General features: G+C 37.1%; 1 protein-coding gene across 1 annotated transcript in view; it reads left to right on the forward strand.

Annotated features, from left to right (window-relative positions):
- Window positions 1-15,599, forward strand: part of LOC124636750 (katanin p60 ATPase-containing subunit A-like 2) — a 35,258-nt gene extending 19,659 nt beyond the window's left edge. The window contains exons 3-8 of the mRNA XM_047172878.1: window positions 9,804-9,992; window positions 11,495-11,697; window positions 12,978-13,161; window positions 13,529-13,725; window positions 13,951-14,198; window positions 15,203-15,599. Coding sequence (XP_047028834.1) covers window positions 9,804-9,992; window positions 11,495-11,697; window positions 12,978-13,161; window positions 13,529-13,725; window positions 13,951-14,198; window positions 15,203-15,333 — 1,152 coding nt within the window. The 3' untranslated portion in view covers window positions 15,334-15,599. The remainder of the gene's footprint in view (window positions 1-9,803; window positions 9,993-11,494; window positions 11,698-12,977; window positions 13,162-13,528; window positions 13,726-13,950; window positions 14,199-15,202) is intronic.
- Window positions 15,600-18,763: the final 3,164 nt, after the last annotated feature.

The raw sequence follows: 18,763 nt of genomic DNA on the forward strand, positions 1-18,763 counted from the left end.
CACCGGCTCCTTGCGGCGATATCAAGGTGACAGAGCTCGCGTATATTGAGCTCTGGGAGATGGAATTTGGAAATTCGGGACGATCGGCAGGCTTACGCAGGACACTCGTAAGGCTTACTGTCGCGACTCGTCTTTGGAGATGGCACTGAGTTTGTCGAGGTGTGATTTCACTTAGAGAAAATATAGACACCCCGGAGCTGGATTATCTCGTCGGCAACGTGAAGTTCACACACGATAACTTTTCAGTTTTCAGGACACACACGACCCGTTATGGAATACCAGTGGAACGATTACGGCGATATCAACACTGGTATCCCACTTCTGACACCACTGTTACGGAGTGGGTCGGAAAATGGTTTTTAAAAAAAACTATTTAATTGGCTAAAATAAAAAATGTATTGAAAAATAATTAGAATCACAAGAAAATAGAAAGAAAGTTACCCGACGGAAGTCCAATCCAAAACTGAAGAAATATTATTATCGCTAATTAAAATAACATCGGTTTCCTATTGCATTGACGTCAATGCAATGGGAAACTCAGCAATTTAATTTTATATTGGTAACAGGGGTTATTTCGATATAACAGTACACTTATAGTGTTTAATCGCGGGTAAAGCTTTAGTTAATACATCGGCTAACATCAAATCTGTCGACGGATGTAAAGGGCAAAGGTGACGTAAGGTTGTCAGCATCAGGCAGGAGGCTTATTTTGAAGAATACCCTGTATGTACCAGATCTTCGTAGTAATTTATTATCTGTAGCGAAGATTGCAGACAATGGGTATGAAGTTCAATTTCATAAAGATAGGGCCTGTATTAATTCGTCAAACGGAAATACTGTAATGACAGCCGAACGTGTAGGAAATCTTTACGTTTTTAAGAGATTGGATGAACAAGCATATTTTATTGCTGATCCAATCGACATAGTAGAGTGGCATAGTCGCATAGGTCACTTAAATGGTAAAGATCTCTTAAAGTTGTTGAACCATTGCGGATATAATACTAAGGAGGCAGATTTACGTAAAATATCGAATTGTGATGTTTGTGCTAAGGGAAAAATGAGTTCGTTACCTTTTTCGAGATCGGGTGGTCCATGTAATGAATTATTACGTATTGTTCATTCCGATATAGTAGGTCCTTTAAAAACACAGTCAATTGGCGGAGCGAAATATTTTGTAACTTTTATTGACGACAGTACCCGTTGGTGTGAAGTATATTTACTTGGAAAGAAAAGTGCAGTGTTTAGCGCATTTAAGCTATACAAAAGTCATGCTGAAAGACTCACTGGAAAGAAAATTAAATTCCTTCAATCTGACAACGGCGGTGAATACTGCAGTCGTGAATTTGATGAATTTTTAAATCAAGAAGGCATTCAAAGAAGGCTGAGTATTTCGCGATCACCTCAAATGAACGGAGTCAGTGAACGAATGAACAGAACTTTACTTGAAATGGCTAGATGCATGTTATTATCTTCTGGTTTGTCCGTAGGATTTTGGGCGGATGCTGTTTTGACTGCGTGCTACATACGCAATCGTTGTCCAACGAGTAGTCTAAATGGTGGTATTCCATTTGAAAAATGGACTGGAACTAAAGTCGACTTATCCAACATAAGAAGTTTTGGAGCAAAAGCCTATATTTTAGACAAGACACCAACGAAAGTCAAATTCGATGCTCGTGCTAAGGAGGGAGTTTTTGTCGGGTATCCGAGATGTACGAAAGGATACCGAATTTGGATACCAGGTGAACATAAAGTCGTTGAAGCTCGTGATGTTAAATTTGTTCCCAAAGAGGAACCAAAACAGTTTCATCAGAAGGTTGAACTGGAAGTTGAAGATACACATTCAAATGCGAAAAGTCCAGTTACTACTGAATTCTATACTTATTTATAGTAAGTTCAACTCAGTCGTGCGCGCGGCCCTATGTGTGGGTAACCCTTGTACATATACAGTGACTTTGTGTGCGTGACAAGAGATACAGTCGGGTACAAATACAGTTATTTAGGGGTTGTATACGGCTGTTTAAAGTACAGTTATTACGTAATTTAGTTTATTTATTTATAATGATTCTGTATCGCTACTTGAAAAATCAAATGATGAATTTTCGGATTCGCTACTTTCACCAATGTTAATTATAAATTCTGACTCCATGTCAAAATGTCTATAGTATTCTTCTTTTTTCTTTTGTACATGTCGACAAGTATTACTCAACATCCCTTCATCAATTTGACTTAAACGTTCATTTATGAGTTTCATTATTTCCGTCTTATTTTGGTCGACATTATGCGAAGCAATATAATTTTTTTAAATTCCCCACACATTTTGTTTCCATTATTATACTAAATTATAGGTCTTTTACATTCTTAGTCCACACATTTATTTATTGTCCGCGTACCCCGAGCTAGAAAATATGTAAGGAGTATTTAATTCATCTTAGATATTTCACTTCATTTATTTCTTAGATACTGTCAATGTCAATTTGAAAAGCCGTATGAGAAAATAATGATAAACTGTAAAATGTAATAATAAAAAGCTTTGAATGTTGTTTCATTTTTTTGAAACGCTACCTGACTCCTTAAAACATTTTCTCCGTGAAGAACTAGACATTTTCGTAAACGACTGTACCCATAACAAAAAGCGATAAGAACACGTCATGCTCGGACGACGTCACTGTCACACGAATGAAAGTTGTATATTTACAAGCCGACGCACACATAGGGCCGCGCGCAAATCTGAGTTGAACTATCTATACCTGCCACGCATGAGACATTGACAGGCGCTGGTGATCAATCCAATGAAAGAATTCATACGGATGTTGTACGTTGTGCCCCTGAGATTAATTGTCACGGCAATGGAGATAGTTGTCCTGGTGATGTACATTCAGAGGTCGAGCCAGCTAATGAGGGAAATAATACGCAACAAGTTATCCTGAAAAGAGCCGCTGGAAGACCGAAACTTGTAAAGGGAGAACGTGGTCGCCCAAGAAAAGTATATAATATGGTAGAAGTTCAAGAACAAGAAACTGAACAGCATGAAGAAATGCACCCGGACTCAATGGAACCTGAAGAAGGTATACAGGGTGATATTAATCAAAATGTAGATGATGAAGAGTTTTTCTCAGCGATGGCTGAAATATCACTTGAACAGGCTTTATCAAGCAATGAGAGTGAAAAATGGCAAGAAGCAATTTTATCTGAGATCAAAAGTTTAGTGAAGAACGAAACCTGGGATATTGTTAAGAAACCAAAAGATCGAGAGATTGTGGGCTGTCGCTATATCTTGACAACTAAACTGAATGTCGATATGACAACAAAGAAGAAAGCTCGTCTAGTAGCAAGGGGTTATAGTCAACGTTATGGTGTAGATTATCACCAAACTTATGCCCCAGTAGCGAGACTTGAAACTATCAGACTTTTAATGGCACTAGCGATAGAATTGAATTTAGAAGTCCATCAACTAGATATCAATACTGCTTATTTAAACGGCAAAATCGACGAAAAGGTATATATGCAGATACCGAAGATGTTAGAAGAAAACCTTCATACGCTGATTCAGAGAGAGGGAGAGGGCTCAGAAATTGGAAAGCCTGCTAATAAAATGTTAGTGGATCTTCAAGCTGGAGGAGATGCCTGTCTCTTAAAGCGTTCATTGTATGGTTTAAAGCAAGCGGGACGACAGTGGTATATTAGATTAGATGAAACACTTCGTCGAATGAATCTGAAACCAAGCAAAAATGAACCGTGTCTATATTATCAGCGGAGGAAGGATGGAACAGTTTTGATAGTTGTTATATATGTTGATGACATTTTAGTTGCTTGTGATGATCTTACTTTGATACAAGAATTTAAGAAGAAATTAGCTGATGATTTTGAGTTAAAGGATTTTGGACCAGCCAAATATTGTTTGGGTATAGAGATAGTGAAGGAAGACGGTGTAATAAGTCTATCACAGCGTAAATATATCCAAGACACATTAAAGAAGTTTGGAATGACGGACTGCAAAACCGTATCGACACCTTTTGAGGTGGGACTAAATTTTGCAGCTCCAAAGCGTCACGAAGAATACAAGGAAAAGGAACCGTGGCCATATCGCGAACTTTTAGGAACATTGATGTATTTGAGTGTTGCCACAAGGCCTGACATTGCTAATACGGTTTCAAAGTTAGCTCAATTTGCAACTTGTCCAAATCATACTCATTGGATTTCCGCTAAACGAGTTCTTCGATATCTAAAGAAGACTACTGACTACCGATTAACATTTAGAAAAACAGGAAAGTCGTTAACGGGTTACTCAGACGCTGATTGGGGTAACTCATTAATTGATCGGAAATCATACTCTGGTTACGCTTTTATATTAGGAGGAGCTACAATTTCATGGCGATCGCAAAAGCAAAGATCAGTGGCTACATCCTCAACCGAGGCTGAGTATATAAGTCTTAGTGAAGCTATGAAAGAGGCTCTTTACCTCAGTAGTTTGTTGAAAGAAATAGGTCTGTTAAACTTATCAAAAACTACGATGTATGCTGACAACCAGGGGGCGATATATATTGCAAACGATACCGGCTACCATGCCCGTAGCAAACATATAGATATAAGGTATCATTTTATTAGGGATGTATTGAAGGGTGATGTTGTAGAGTTGAAGCATCTGCCGACAGATTTGATGTTAGCCGATGTATTAACTAAAGCTTTACCCGCGATTAAACACTATAAGTGTACTTCAGGCTTGGGGCTAGTATAGTAAAATTGAGGGGGCGTGTTAAAGTTTCAATTATTACTACTTGTCGGCCTACTGGCCTATTAACCAATTTGAATTTGGAGTACTTAAAAAGAAGCATATATAAAAAGTGGTTGTCTGTGTTGTGTCATGTCATTGTGCTTTCATGAAAATGTATTTATAATTTTCTCCTAAATAAATATTATTGTGGATTCTATTGTGTGTTACTCTCTGGAGTGTGAAAGAAGCTCCCACCAATATAAACACAAGTATGAGCGGTGCCCCCTTACTTCTAGCAGAGAGGAAGGCAGTGGCGTCTCCATTTGGTAACATTCTCTAAGTATGGCAGCTAAAAACTTTTAATTTGGACAGAATGTTTCAACCTCGCATAGTTTGCTCGTTGAATACCAAATTCATTTTATGCAGGAACAACTTTTGGCGTGTCACTAGGAAAATATTTAGGAAAAATAAATAAGAGATTTTGGTAACACGTCGAAATTGACTGCAGAATTCTGGAAAGTTAATAGATAACTGCAGTGCTTGCTCTCCAGCAATAAAAAAAGACAGTAATGGGGTCTTAGGACTACCAGACTCCACTGGACTACCAGACAAAATGGAGCGGAGTGGAGAAGTTTTTAACAGCTAACTTTAAATTACTTTATGGAGGTTGATTGGTTTAGGTACCTACTTATATTTTTTTGCTTCATCGAGTAGCTAGGTAGACACAATTTCATTCAATCAGCCTCTAATCGAATTACCATAACGCATATTCATCGTGTGATAGAAAAAGAGGTAGTGCAAGTTCACGAAATCACGACCTTATTTATGTGAGGTCGGAAATTACGGTTGGGTAAATTGTCTTTAAACGACCTTGCTGTTCTGCGTTATTTAAAAGGAACCAAGTGTCTACTTTTGCTACTCCGTTGTAAGAACTCCTAATCTAGCTGTTTATGTAGAATCGAAAATCATTGACACCCTCATCATCACATAACCTTAGAAACTAAAAGCTAGAAGTCTCAAGTTTTTCACGGGTTTTCCTTTTGTAACGAAGGGTAGCTAACTTAATCTCAAAATATATAGTAGAAAATGTAAATTTAAAATCATTTGAGTTGCTAGTAGCTAGTAGTTTCACGATAGTGAGTAGATACAATTAATTTTTTAGCACGCTCTTACTCAGGTAAGGACTAGAAACTTCGCTGTGTTTAAATGCTACTGTGGACAGCCTAAAACGCACGCGGCGCGAACTAGTTATAATATAAAAGAAGTTGTCACGACTCGAGAGTGGCTATTGGCAGCTGCAGCACGCGAATTGACCGGACGTTTCATTTCCAGTCGTGTCGGACAAATCACGTCGTTCCAATTGAAGAGTGTGACAACCCTAGAGAGGTCGACCACGAAATATTTTTCTGTATAATAAAATTTAAGTGAGTTTTGGTAAGGACTTATATGAGAAAATGAAGTCTATAGCCTCCTTCAAAAAATAAATTGAACACTAAGAATTCTTTAAATCAGACCGGTACTTCCTGATTTCAGCTGAGCTTGTGTCAAGCCAACAAGCAAAACAAACTGTAGAGCGTTATAATACCTATATACATATATTTATAGTAGGTACCTATCCATAGATGTACGGACAATATGTATTGTTCTTCGTAGTTATGTGCTGCATTTCTAAGTCTCACACTCTGTCTCCATTTTGTTCAGCTTTCCTTACAGAAACTGTAACAGTAACTTGCGATGTAATTTTAACTTTTTTGAGGACTTCATTGAAATGTTGTGACAACCCTACGAAAGTGAATTCATTCATACGTGTATATGAGTGTGTGCCACTAAGTAAATTGAACACTCTTTCTAGTGTAAGATTGGTTTTCTAACACATTGTCGGAGTAGATAATATTTTCCGCAACTTTTTGGACGTGAAGCAGAAAATTTTAGTTTTCGCCTGGGAAAATTATGTGATGCGCGTTTCAGAGATTACTTACATACATTTTCTCTTCAAGATGAAATACAGCTAGATTATAATTTATTCATGAAATATTAAAAAGGAACAATCTATGCTACGGCTTTTTCTTCATCTTGTCAAAACCTTAGGCTTTATTAAACGACTATTTCGACACCACATAGGAATCAAACCTGCGATAATAATATAATATAAAATGCAGTACCTAACGCTAACGACCACTAGGTTCACTTCAGGTCACCTAAAATTCTCTCTACACACAAGTCTTTTTAAAGCTTACAAAAATCTAGAACAGGTCATTAGCTCGCTTGAATAAGAATGTATGTGTAGTGTCAGCAGTGTCTGACACAAGTGCGATGTCACTTTACTGACGAAATGACCTCTCGTTGCTGGGTCAAATATGAAGTTTTGTTCCAGAACTTTCTTTATTACTCGGCTAAAATGTGTTCTATTATCCTACATTCGATAGGTATTTATTTGCCCTTAGGTAGGTACAGTTTAAAAAGTGAGTTTGAGCAAATATACATCTTACTATGATTGTAGAAACTGGTAGGTCCTATGGTACTGCCACTTTCTCATTAAAGTAGTTTTCAAAAGTCAAAGTGCCGTTTTGACTTTTGAAAACGTGTTGAAAACTATTTACTAAGTGGGTACCTATATATGCCGCTAAATTAAAGTCGGTTCCGTTGGTCACTGCGAAAATACGGACTAAATTACGAGGAACGGAAATAAGGCATTTTGTAAAAAACAAAGTTCAGGCGTGAAAAATAAAACACACACTGGAGACAGCTGATTTTACTCTGAAAATATGACAACGGAAATCATTTCAGAGTTACACGGCAAAATAATAATGTCATATATTTCTATTAGCGTTGCAAATAAAATTGAATGTCACGGCTAATAGATAATTTGGCCGCGAATCCACCGTGATATTATCTCAAGCTCGTCTGTTATATATTCGTGTGGTTTGAGAGTCGTAAATTATTTTAATTTGACGAAAATATCGGAATAGATGCCAAAGATCGCTGTAGGCAACTAATAGTTTCGATGTTAGGTATATTTTGAGAGGAAAATGTAAGAATCCAAGTTGTTATGCTAAACAACTGAAAGAGACCCACTCTTTCAGTTGTTTTTTTTTGTGTAAAAGTACAGTAATTTGATTTCAATACCGAGGGCCCAACATCAAATACTTACAGGTATGAATATGGAAACAAAGTTTCAGAAATAAAAAAAAAACTGAAAAAAAAAAACAACTTCAGGTTTGATTTAGAATATGAATACTTATATAATTATGAAAATGTGTCTCTGTTTCAATCACGTAACACGAAATTTTCATAACCGCCTGACATTATAAAACCGATGCACATTTGTATCATGAAGTCATAATATTTAACAGCTGAAACCTTGTTTACGAACTTTCCCTTGGACGGCTGCCTGCGAGGCGAGACGCGCAGACGCCGGTGACGTCACGGCCGCCATATTGCGTAACTGTGATGTTCACTTGCATTTCCCGGTTTCGATGTAGCTACTTAAATGTGTAGTCAGATGCGGTCATGGAAAAGGTTGCAAAGTTTTGTGTTTTTTTTAGTGTTGGGAATTGTGTGGGTTTTATTAACCAGTTTAACTACATCACTTAAGTAATTGTTCTTACTACATTACACAAGTCAACAAAAAAAAATATTTTTCTTTGAGTCTGTTATTTAGTGATTATTTTCTGATTGTAAACATCGAAAAAAAAGCAGTAACTCTAATTATAATAAATAAAGTTTGCTTTTGTACCTTTAAACAATGTAAAACGAATATTAAGCATGAGTAATCAAAATCAGAGATACAGAACGCAGACTCAAAATTCGTGTTGACCTGTGTTATTTATGACAGGGTCAACGTTGGAACTAATCTATACTAATATTATAAAGCTGAAGAGTTTGTTTGTTTGTTTGAACGCGCTAATCTCAGGAACTACTGGTCCGATTTGAAAATTTCTTTCAGTGTTAGATAGCCCATTTATCGAGGAAGGCTATAGGCTACTTTATCCCGGTACGGGATACTTCCCGTACCGGGATAAAAAGTTCACCCGTGAAACCGCTGGCAGAAGCTAGTTAGGGATAATTATGGATTATTGAAATACGTTTCAGTTTCAATAGGCTAGATAGGTACACAAATATGACCAGTGTTAACAAAAGTTTCAAATCAACAATATATTTTTGATAAATTTTCATTCTTCATAATTAATGTTTTTTTTTTTAAGTAGGTAATGATATGACGCGTATAAGGTTACCAATGAAACCGCTTTTAAAGGGGAGCCGGGGATAGTAAAAATACAGATTGCACCTTAGATTATTTACCATGTGTGCTGTCTATTTACAGTTTATTCACTGAATAACAAAATTGACTTGCAGCGCAAATAAAGACATGAACATACACAGAACCACAGCCCCCACCCACAGATAAAAGACAAACAAATGACAGTATCCCTGGCCACATATCACGGTATTACGGTATTACCAGAGGGTCTCGTTCGGAGCCTGACAAATATCGGACATGAGCACAAATGATCCGGGTATTTCCTTATCGTTGGAACTAACACTCTTGTTAATTCCCTAAATTACTTATAACAAATTATGAAACTGTTTATCTACCACCAAAGATTTTCTTAAATTTGAATTCAAGGAAATCAATCGTTTTCAGAACGCCTTAATATAAGTTCCGTATAAGGGAGTAGATAAGGGTGTATATAAGGGAGTATATGAGGAAGTACATAAGGGAGTACATAAGGGGAGTACCTACATAAAGAAGTATATAAGGGAGTAAATAAGGAGGTACATAAGGGGAGAACATATGTAAGTTCATAAGAGGAGTATATAAGGAAGTATATAAGGGCGTATATAAGTCAGCGTCTATGCATATTACGCATACATAACGAATCGTCGGTTTGATTTAACGAAAAGTGAATATGTATGGAAATACTTACAATAAACTGCGTAACGTTCGCTCACATTCGGCAGCTCACAGTCAGTTGGGTTTGAACATAGCCTAGAACAATAATATACCTCCCAAAGTAATTTTGGATGTTTTTTTTAACTCCAAAAACTACCTACACAAGCTTAAATTATTTATACCTGTCTCCATTTCCAGGATTACTGCAGCTACTACCTGATCCGTTTCAACAAACAACCCCAGTTCTGCCGCAAGGTGGAGGAACGAGCCCCCCGCCGCCCTCAGACCAGGAAGACGAGGGAACGTACTGAACCTGTGGTCAGCGAGGAGTTCGTTAAAGATGAAGTGGATCTGCCATCTAGTTTCACTGTTACTAAGTTATTGAAGGTAAGTGATGAAAAGTGGTGGAAAACTGGATTTAACTTTGTTAGTGGTCAAATTGTTGACCTGACGGGGTTTCTTTATAAATAATACTTTTTTTATAAATATTCAAACAGGCGTTAGAATAAAGATTGAAATGTGTGTTAAAGTATGAACTAACCACAATTAGGTAGATACATGCAAGATCTTCGAAAATAAGTGGTACGAAATGCAACTTAGTAAAACGACAAAGGATAGCGAACGTCATTTTAAATGAATTTAGGTACTAGGAAATGCAAACCAAGCTTAATAACTATGACATCCATTTCAAATTTAATTCATCCAGGTAAAGGGAATAGTTTTATGACGTGACTCTGGCTTGCAGCCAACAATTTGTCACTGTATGACTATCTTCAGGTTCATCGCAATGCTGATGGCTTTATTGGGTAATACAGTTGGCGAATAAATACGACTTTACAGTATTTATTTAGCCATATATCTAGCGTTGGACGGAACGGGCGACAAATGAAAATAGGTCGCACGATTTAGTGGTTTCTGTTCGCAATACTTCTCAATTTTAGTGTAGCCCAGTAGCCGTTTTACGGCGGTTTTTAATCGCATTCTGAGATAACTTCACAGATTAGAGTAGATTCAATCTAAAACTGCTCAGCCTTTTACGATTCAGGATTTTTTACATTGATAGTTCATGCAGATTCATCCGCGTCCTAGGGACACTAACTTTCGCAACAGAATGGTATCTAATAAACTATTCCACGCCAATCTGCCCCAAAAGCTTTTACCCCGTAAAGAGAGGAGGATGATAGCAGATGTTACATTTCTTGTTAAATTGGCTCAATCACATATTGACTCTCCTACCCTTCTCTCGAAAATTGGATTACGCGTTCCTAAAAGGTTGCCTAGAATACCGGCTCTCTACCTTAATGTCCCACATTGTAGTACTAATTACCGACAAAGTTCATACTTTGTCAGAGCAGCGAAGACCTTTAATACACTCGCAGACTTTTCGGAACTTGACCTATTTACCGCTAAGCCACGGGTATTCGCAGGAATACTTGCTAAGAGCTGGTTTGATGTGGTTCGATAATTGTATGTTTTTGTTTGTATTTTGTATTGATGTCGTGTTACGTTTTTATTGTTTGGATTAAGCAGACAAGCTAGGTATTGATATGCGAAAACATGTAATTGGTTTCAAGTTATCATAAATTGTAGTTTAAGTGTTTTTTTGTAAAACTGTTTGTTTTCCGAATAAAAAAAAAAAAAAGCGACTTTCCACCGATGTGCGGCAGTGTCGAACACAACATATTTGTTCTGGTCTACTCACTCCAGCAAACTGTACAGCAAACGAATTGAGTGCGAACGCTTACCTATTTCCTCGAAATTGCAACATTTGTGCGCTAATACATGCTAGCCGATGTCGCTGACGAGTACCAACACCTTTTTGGAGAAATTTCTCCATAACAATCAACCATTCCTATTCATACAATTAGCTTGCTTCATTTGTTTTCCAGGACGAACAAACCATCCACACCATACCACCAATAGACAGAAAGCCTCTAGCTGGTTTCCTGAGCCACGCGAGTCATGACAAGAAGCAGCTAGTTGAGTTATTGTACCAGGACATCATCAGACCTACGGGGGTGACGTGGGACGATGTGAAGGGGCTGGCTTCGGCTAAGAGCTTGCTTATGGAGTCTGTTGTTTATCCTGTGAGGTAAGTAGTCTATACTCATCTGTCTATACTTCTCTGTATGATAAAGAGGATTTTTTGTTGTTTTGTACCCAAAGGCTCCGAAACTAATGAAGCGATTTGATAAGTTCTTTGTCGGTTGGGAAGCTGCATTGTCCTTGAGTAACATAAGCTATAATTTATAAGGGTAGGTATGTACGGCCATTATTTTCCACGGGACGCGGGTGAAAATGCGGGAATAGCTAATAGGTAGGTAATTAATATGAGTGTTCGAATTTTATGGGAAGTTGAAGTCCCGTTTTAAGAGGTTAAAAAATATAGGCCGTGTGTGCCAAATTTTTCAAGCAGTTGGCAAGTAAGCGGAATTTTTGATAGTTCGGTTCCCGCAACGCATACATTTTCTTTGGGATCGATAGTACTATGGATATATTCCAAAATGGTCCTCAGACAGTACACGCTCTGCCTACTTAAATTTACTCGCTGTAGCAGGGAGAATATTAACCCATGTGGCTGGCATGATCTATCCAACAAGTTATTCTTCTCAGCTTTCGAGGTAGCCGATATCACCGGCGTCACGTAGGCTCCACGCAAATGGATAAAAACCGGCCAAGTGCGAGTCGGACTCGTGCACGAAGGGTTCCGTAAATTACAGTTAAATCAACCTATCTCAAAAACTATAAGAGATACTTTGATCAAACCAAAAATCGTTGAAAGAGTTAATTAGCATGCATCACCTCTATTTTTTTTAGAATTTTATACCCCGTAGTTATAAAAATAGAGGGGGGGGGGACATACTTTTTACGACTTTGAGAGCTGATATCTCAAAAACCGTTCACTTTAAGAAAAATGTTTTTTAGAAAAATTTATATCATTTTAAAAGACCTTTCCATTGATACCCCACACGGGTATGTACATCGAAAAAAAAAATTTCATCCCTCAGTTACATGTATGGGGGGCCCCACCCCCAATTCTTTTTTTTACTATTTAGTGTCATATTTTTGTAGCGGTTCATACAACACATATTCCCATCAAATTTCATCACTGTAGTACTTATAGTTTCCGAGTAAATCGGCTGTGACAGACGGACAGACGGACAGACGGACAGACGGACAGACGGACATGACGAAACTATAAGGGTTCCGTTTTTGCCATTTTGGCTACGGAACCCTAAAAAGTACCCTTTACCTAGCCATCCTCAATAAATGGGTTATAAAATATTTTTTCAAATTGGCTCAAAAGCTACATTCCACCCATACCAGAACACCCAACGCTTCTAAAAATACGATACGCCATCACTTCCCCAGATATCCAGAAGTGTTCACGGGTCTCCTAGAACCCTGGCGAGGCGTGCTGTTACACGGGCCACCTGGCACCGGCAAGACGATGCTGGCCCGAGCTGTGGCTGGTGAGAGCTGCTGCACTTTCTTCAACGTATCCTGCAGCACTATTGTCAATAAGTGGAGAGGGGAGACTGAGAAGATTATTAAGGTATTTTCTTTTTCTATACCAAAACGAACGACAGTAAACAAATGCACTAAACTTTGACTCGGATCTTATGCAATTCTTCGTTGTAATGGCCGTAAAAATAATAAATGAAACTAATATAGTATATGAAATACTGTGAATAAATTATGCTCCTGCTGGCTGTGTCCGCCCAGGTCCCGAGAGGGAACTTCTATCCTTTCTCGAACTATCTGCCTACCTGCCTCTATAAAATCGGTTCAATAGTTTTGGGAAGAATGGCGTTAAGTATTTTATATTATTTACAAATATGAAATTAACGGTTAGAGGGTCACTAGGGTTATAATAATCCTAAGTTCATGTGGAACAAAACGATGTACGTTCTCATCTGCAGGTCCTCTTCGAAATGGCGTCCTACTACGCTCCTTCCATAATCTTCATGGACGAGATAGAGACCCTAGCATCAGACCGCTCTTCCCCCGGCGAACACGAAGCGTCACGCCGTCTGAAGGCGCAACTCCTTACTGAGATTGACGGCATCGGGGGACGGGACGGGATTATATTTCTTCTGGCCAACTCTAATTTGCCTTGGTAAGCTATCTTTTTGTTTATACTATAGCTGGACTAGCTTCCACCAGCGGTTTAACCCACGCCCCTTGGAAACTAAAAAGTTGCTTTGAGCCTTCCTCCATAAGTGGGCTATGTACCTAACACTGAAATTATTTTTCACAACGGACTATTTCTTCTTGACATAAGCTCCTTCAAACAAATAACCATACAAAAACAGGTCTTCTTGAGAAAACCCTACTTTTCCAGGGAAATAGACCCAGCAATGTTACGAAGACTCGAAAAGAGGATCTACATTCCTCTCCCCGAATTCAAAACCCGTGAGGAGTTGTTCCAAACGTACCTGAACGCGAAGAACATAGAACTGTTCCCTAAAGTGGACTTCAAGGAGCTGGCCAGCAAGACTGAGGGGTACTCCTGCAGCGACATTAAGTTGGTCTGCAAGGAGGCCCTCATGTCCACTGTGAGGAAATTGCTGCCGAACTTGAGTGTGAAAGGTAGGTGACATGAAAATTGGGGTGTTCAGACTTTATGTCTATATCCTGTTTAGCTAGTCCAGATTCAACATCATCATCATCTAGGGCCCGATTCTCCTAATTTTACTTAAGCAACATACGATTCACATTCGACTGCGATCCAATCACGACTCGATTACGATTGAAGCATATGTGGCATTCCGCTATTTTTTCTTTGAAATAAACGTTTTTATCCTTTTCTGTCATTCAATAATGAATCATTTTGTCTGCAAATGATTTACGATTGCGATATGATTATAGAGCAAACTACCGTATAGACCAAAATCACCAAAATAGCAGACCAATCGCAAACCAATCGAAAATGTCGTTGGAATACGATTGGTCTTATATTAGTAGCAGAATGCCCGATATGGCTAAAACTGCTATTGCGATCATATTGCGATTCGATTTCTATTCAATTTTGACATTATTAACTTAGGAGAATCGGGCCCTTGGCGTTCCAGAAGCGATATTGTTAAAAGTAGTATTAGGCAAACAAGTAAAAACCGCTTGTCTCTGACAACCTACCATCTTTTTCAAACTACCTATTTCAAAAAAGGAAGTGTTTCGCAATTCTACTGCTTTTCCACGGTCCATTGGAAATTCCACATATCTGTGCCACTCAAAGTTTGCATCCTACGGAGGTAATCACTATACTCTATCCATGGAAGCAAGAGCTAAAAGGTAAACAAAGAATGATACTTTTTCAAGATGGCGGTATAACCCGACCGATGACAAAACGTCACATTTTTGTGTAAAATGTTCGCAGTATCTGTGATTTTGTCATCGGTCGGGTTATACCGCCATCTTGAAAAAGTGTCATTCTTTGTTTACCTTTTAGCTCTTGCTTCCGTGGATAGAGTATAGTATACTAGGTACTATATTTGAGTAGGTACCTACGGAAGGGACTATGGTAGTAATCAGTTCATTACAATTTTTGTAACCAGCTCTAAAACAGTCTTTATGGTCTTCTGTTTTGATTTCAGGTCACGCAGCCAATCGAAAGGATAGACTAGATCTAGCAGAAATTCTCACAGCCATAGAGAAGACCAAGCCAGTTTCAAAGAATCTTACTAAGCGTCACGTGGAATGGCAGAATGAAATGGGCTGTTGTTAGTCTGAAATAACGTCATAATTAAGGGTCCCTATTTATTTATTTATCTAGATTTTAAATCATGAATTTGTTGAGTCGCATGTAACTTTTTAACAGCTTTTTTGGCTCTCAAGACAGAATTATTTTATAACAGGAGGTAAGTAATGACATAGCTCTTCACTTTGAACTAATATGTGCTAAATACAAACTTTTAGGTATTAATATTGATAGTTGCTATTGTAAGATGTTTGTTTGTGTGTCGGTTTTGACAAATAAAGATTTCTTGTTCATTTGTTTTATTCTTGTCAGACCTTTTAATTATCATTCCTTTGTCAGAGTAAAAATAAGGCTCAAAGTCTATTTAAACGATCCAGTCATAGCCAAACCATTGCCAACCATATACCTACTTGCCGCCCATTGGTCAAATAGTCCATTTGAAAATGATTCGGTTATCGATAAAGTTAAAAGGTGCAACTCACCGAATAAAACCGAAATAAAACTCCAATAATACACTGTTATTATTTATTGACGACATCTAAACCAACATCAGTTCCTCTATACAAAATATTGTTTCATTTAGATACACTTCTTACGCCTAGCTACAAACACAGCTCAATTCCTGCATTCACTTCCCACACATTCTAAAACAAACTTTATACAAACACAATAAGGTTTAAAATTAGATAAACTTTGACAAGTCGCTTGTAACAGAATACTAAAATAAGTGTATAGTTATCGGCACGAATCTTGAGCTCTGACCTACATCCGCGCAGAAGTGATTTATTAGCAAAGAACCAATCCCGAGTGACGGCTATGACGCGATGCACTGCGGGCCAATCACCGCTTTAGCCCGCCCCCGCGCCTCACTTCATACCACAAAAGGGACCCAATAAATTACTTCTGCGCAGGTGAAGGTCAGAGCTCAAGATTCGTGCCGATAACTATAATAATTTTGCAAGAATCATAAAAGTTTAGAGACAGAATTATATACAAAGTTAATATAGGTACTTTCAGACAGTAATTTGGCTACTAAACAAAATTATAGGTAGATTGGCACTACTGGGATGCATAAAATTTTGTATTTTTCATGAGATGAGATCAATGACCTTAATTTTTTTAGTGTCACGTGTTAAATTTTGTTCAAAACACAGTTTACTTTGTTGCCAGTTAACAATAAAGAGAAGAGACATAAAAGATTTAATTCTTTTCTTTAAGAATATTTTTTGGGCCTGATTTTTCATAGTGCTTACCTATATACCATATCTTCAAAAGTTTTCAATTTGACTAGAATTTACCAATTCAAAAAAAACTACTACGATTTACAAAATGATCAACATAAAACAATACGACTTCATTTGTGACTTTTTGAAAAAATAAAAATATTCTTTGTAACATTAAGTTGATACCATTTTTCCCTACAAAAGATCTCACCAGTCTAGAACCTTCTATTTATACTCTCTCCATACAAACCCCGAACAAATCATAAAGCTAAATAATATTTTTGAAAACATATTTTGAAGATTTTGATCAGTTTTATAAATTAAAAATATAGTTAGTATACATTTATAATCTGTTGAAAAAAAGCTTTCCGTTTTGAAAAACGAACTTTTAGTTATATATAATAAATATTTGAATTGAACATCGGCATTTATCAACAGACTAATTTTTGCGAACAAAGTCATGACAATAAATAAAGCAACTTAACTAAAGCTAATAAGATTCATTTTTAAAAGAACAACCATCTCACTCGCGATTTATAGTAAAGACCACATTGATGTTTTGGTGATTATCAGAATCAGTGTCACTCCTCATATATTCTAGAGTTGCTACCTAATTGCTACCACCTGCCATTAGTCGTTACCAACTGTTGAAATCGATTTAAAAGTAGCACACTGGTAAGAAAATCTTCAATTCTTTTGCGCAGTTTCTTCACACTGGAGAAGCGGTGACATCAATATTGATATTAGAATCGCTTTCACCGACGGCTAAAAATCTTCAATCCCACGTATGTATCAATTAGTTGCAACTAATGTTAGCTGGTAGCAACTAGGTGGCAACTTCATGTGTATTGTGAGAGAATATATGAGGAGTGACAGCAATTCTGATGCTTCCATTGATGGCCCCACAAATATTAGCTACCGTACATACATAAAACAAATAATCCAATAATTATTCACTTTCCATCCTTTCCCAAGCCTATCACAGATTTATCTATAAAAAGGGAGATTTTTAAGGCCTACTCACAACAATAAAAAAATGGTCAAAGACAATATGGTAATGGAACTCTTTTGGTTTGTCTATGGCTAGTGAAGTTTCAAATGGGCTGATTCATAGGTGAGATCGTGGGTAAAATTCTTAGTTAGGAATATTTATATGGTTCTGATGGTCAATAAAAAATACTGTATGTGAATAGGCCTTCAAGTAAGACTTGAAAGTTTCAAAATGATTTATTTCAGTATTAAAATAGTAATAAATACCGCTTAATTCGGTCAAAGCTTCAATACATTGGCAGTTATTTACTAAACCCATTCAAGTCTCACTAAACTTATACAATAATATTTTTTGCGGTGAAAAGAGAGGTTTGTATATATGTGTGATAGCTTTACATACACAAGGACAGAGGCAAGCAGGTCAACCGACCCGAATATGTCAAACTACCAATCGAACATTATCCTCCACTATCGTGATAAGGTTGAAAATCATTTGAGGAAATGTCACAGATTGAAGGAGTCTGTACAAACTTCACTTTTCACAACAAAGGTTTACCTAATACTACTACAAAATTTCGTTCATAATGATTTGTTGATCCCCTTTTAAAACTTTTTAAATTCTCACATTAAGAATTCAAAAATATTGTTTCAAAAGGGGCGTTATTTAAATAAGCGATTACGCGTTTTACACAAGGCGAGTTGAAAAGTTAATGTTGCCGTATAAAATTATCTTTTTCCTATTTAATCCAGATGAATACTGTATTCGACTTTAAGGCAACTTTTAAGTGAAGGGAAGAAAAAGGTCTAATGTAAATATTGAAATTATTCTATTTTCAGTACCAAAGTGATTTTTTCCCCTTTTTTAGAAACTTTTTGTAATATACAGTAGAAATATCAGAAGAATTAACACATTTTTTATTGGCAACACTGTGACTAACTAAAATCTACGGTAGTTTAATTTTAATTCCTTTTTTTACTATTTTTAAAAGGTGTTTTACACTGGCGATTTGGTAAAAATTACAAATATAAAATTTGTTATCAAGTTTCTTGCCGGCTCTTCTCCATGAGACCAACTTTTTGGAACCGTGCAACTAGTGTGTCGTTTCATAGGAGCCTGCAAAGGCTTATTTGAAATAAAAATATTTAACGTTGACTTTTGGTGTGTAATGTGTAGATAAATTATAAACTTAATTCTGACGCATAATTTGATATGTTTTGATAAAATCACTGTTTGGGTTTTGCAA

The sequence above is a fragment of the Helicoverpa zea genome, chromosome 15 (assembly GCF_022581195.2).
Source record: "Helicoverpa zea isolate HzStark_Cry1AcR chromosome 15, ilHelZeax1.1, whole genome shotgun sequence".
NCBI classification, from domain to species: domain Eukaryota; kingdom Metazoa; phylum Arthropoda; class Insecta; order Lepidoptera; family Noctuidae; genus Helicoverpa; species Helicoverpa zea.